This window comes from Cynara cardunculus (assembly GCF_001531365.2).
Source record: "Cynara cardunculus var. scolymus isolate 2C chromosome LG 8, CcrdV1, whole genome shotgun sequence".
Lineage (NCBI taxonomy): Eukaryota > Viridiplantae > Streptophyta > Magnoliopsida > Asterales > Asteraceae > Cynara > Cynara cardunculus.
The window spans coordinates 9,618,822-9,620,330 of NC_037535.1; the positions used below are offsets into that span (position 1 = coordinate 9,618,822).

A 1,509-nucleotide genomic window follows, 5' to 3' on the forward strand; every position below is an offset into this window, starting at 1 on the left:
TCATTCATAACATGTAGTATGCATAAAGTGTCATGAAACAATTGCATTAACATGTACAAAAAAGTCTGGAATAAGGAAACAAACAATTGTATAATTAAACATTTCCATAGTGAAATAAACTGAATTTTTATTTCAATAAACATTTCCATAGTATGAATGTTAATGATTGTTTACCGTTCTACCCTTATTGATGAAATAAACTGAATTTTTATTTTTTATATTTTTTTAATTTCCATAAATAAAGCATACAAATATTGACCATTGATCAAGAAAATGGATGGTTGAGATTGGTTTACACGGTTTACACAAATGGAGAGGGTTTTCATTTGAACGCTCCTCTATATATATAATATATAATATATATATATATATATATATATATATATATATATATTGATTGAAGGTGCTGTTAGTAACCCGAGGGTCCTGGAGTGCAATAGGTTTCCTATCCCTTCCTTTCCAAAAGCTCTTGTTGGGTTGACCAGAAAACGTACCCCAGAAGCTACTATACTAACCGCAATGTCAGGCCCGGAGTGCTGCGAAAACCCTCCTGCACCCGCTTCAGGCGTTGAATCCGGCGACATCCAGCAGATTGCTTCCCTCAATTCCTATGTTTCCGGGAACCCTGATTCCAAAATCGCTGTTCTTCTTATTTCTGATATTTATGGTATTGAGCTCTACTCCACTTGCAGTTTCTTGATTCACCAAGCCTAATTGTTGCAATTTATGTTAAGAGTTCAATTCACCTAGGTGAAATATGATTATTGTATTGTTTGGGTTGTATGTTGATGTTACTTGTTGGTCATGCAAAAACTAGGGTTTAATCCATAAATGTTTTCTTTTCAAGTGATGGTTTCTGTTTTAGGGTTTTGCTTCCTTTTAGCATGCTAGGTAGGGTTAATGGAAATGAACATCTGTTGAATCTATTGCGTCCAATTTTATACCAATTTTGGTGATCTATCTCTGTAGCCTACTGATACTGTTAGGCTGTTAGCAAGAGTATCTATATCCGAAGTTTTTGCATATGATACACTATTACATTTTTGGCAATTAGAAAGAGTTATATTATTGGTCTTATTGTGAAAAATCACCTTGAGGAACCAATCGGTACAGAAGAACTGTTCCTACACAATAATTATATATATTGCTAATTACACAACATCTTTTATTTGTATCACAGCTAATCTATGCTGTCAAAATCACGATATATCGGCGATATATCGGATATCGTTCCTAAAAAAAATCGGACCTTAAATATCGGTCAAAATATCGGGAACGATATTATCGGCGATATTTAGCGATATTTTAGCGATATTTTGAGGATAAAATCGGTCCGATATTCCGATTTTATAAGGGTTAAAATTTGGGCTTTTTTTTATTCCATGGGCCTTATTTTTTGGGCTGCTTACTAAGTTAGGTCTGAATCTGAGACTTAGTTCAACAGTCTTCGACGACCTCTTCTTCTCACAACGTCTTCTCTTTTCACTCTCGGTCTCTCTTCTCGATCTC

The 1,509-nt window shown here is 34.4% G+C and overlaps 1 protein-coding gene across 1 annotated transcript in view; it reads left to right on the top strand.

The window, feature by feature from the left end:
- The first annotated feature begins 418 nt into the window (after positions 1–418).
- LOC112517176 (endo-1,3;1,4-beta-D-glucanase-like) overlaps positions 419–1,509 on the top strand; it is an 11,378-nt gene continuing 10,287 nt past the window's right edge. Inside the window, exon 1 of the mRNA XM_025124526.1 lies at positions 419–667. Within this exon, the coding sequence (XP_024980294.1) occupies positions 520–667 (148 nt within the window). The 5' untranslated portion in view covers positions 419–519. The remainder of the gene's footprint in view (positions 668–1,509) is intronic.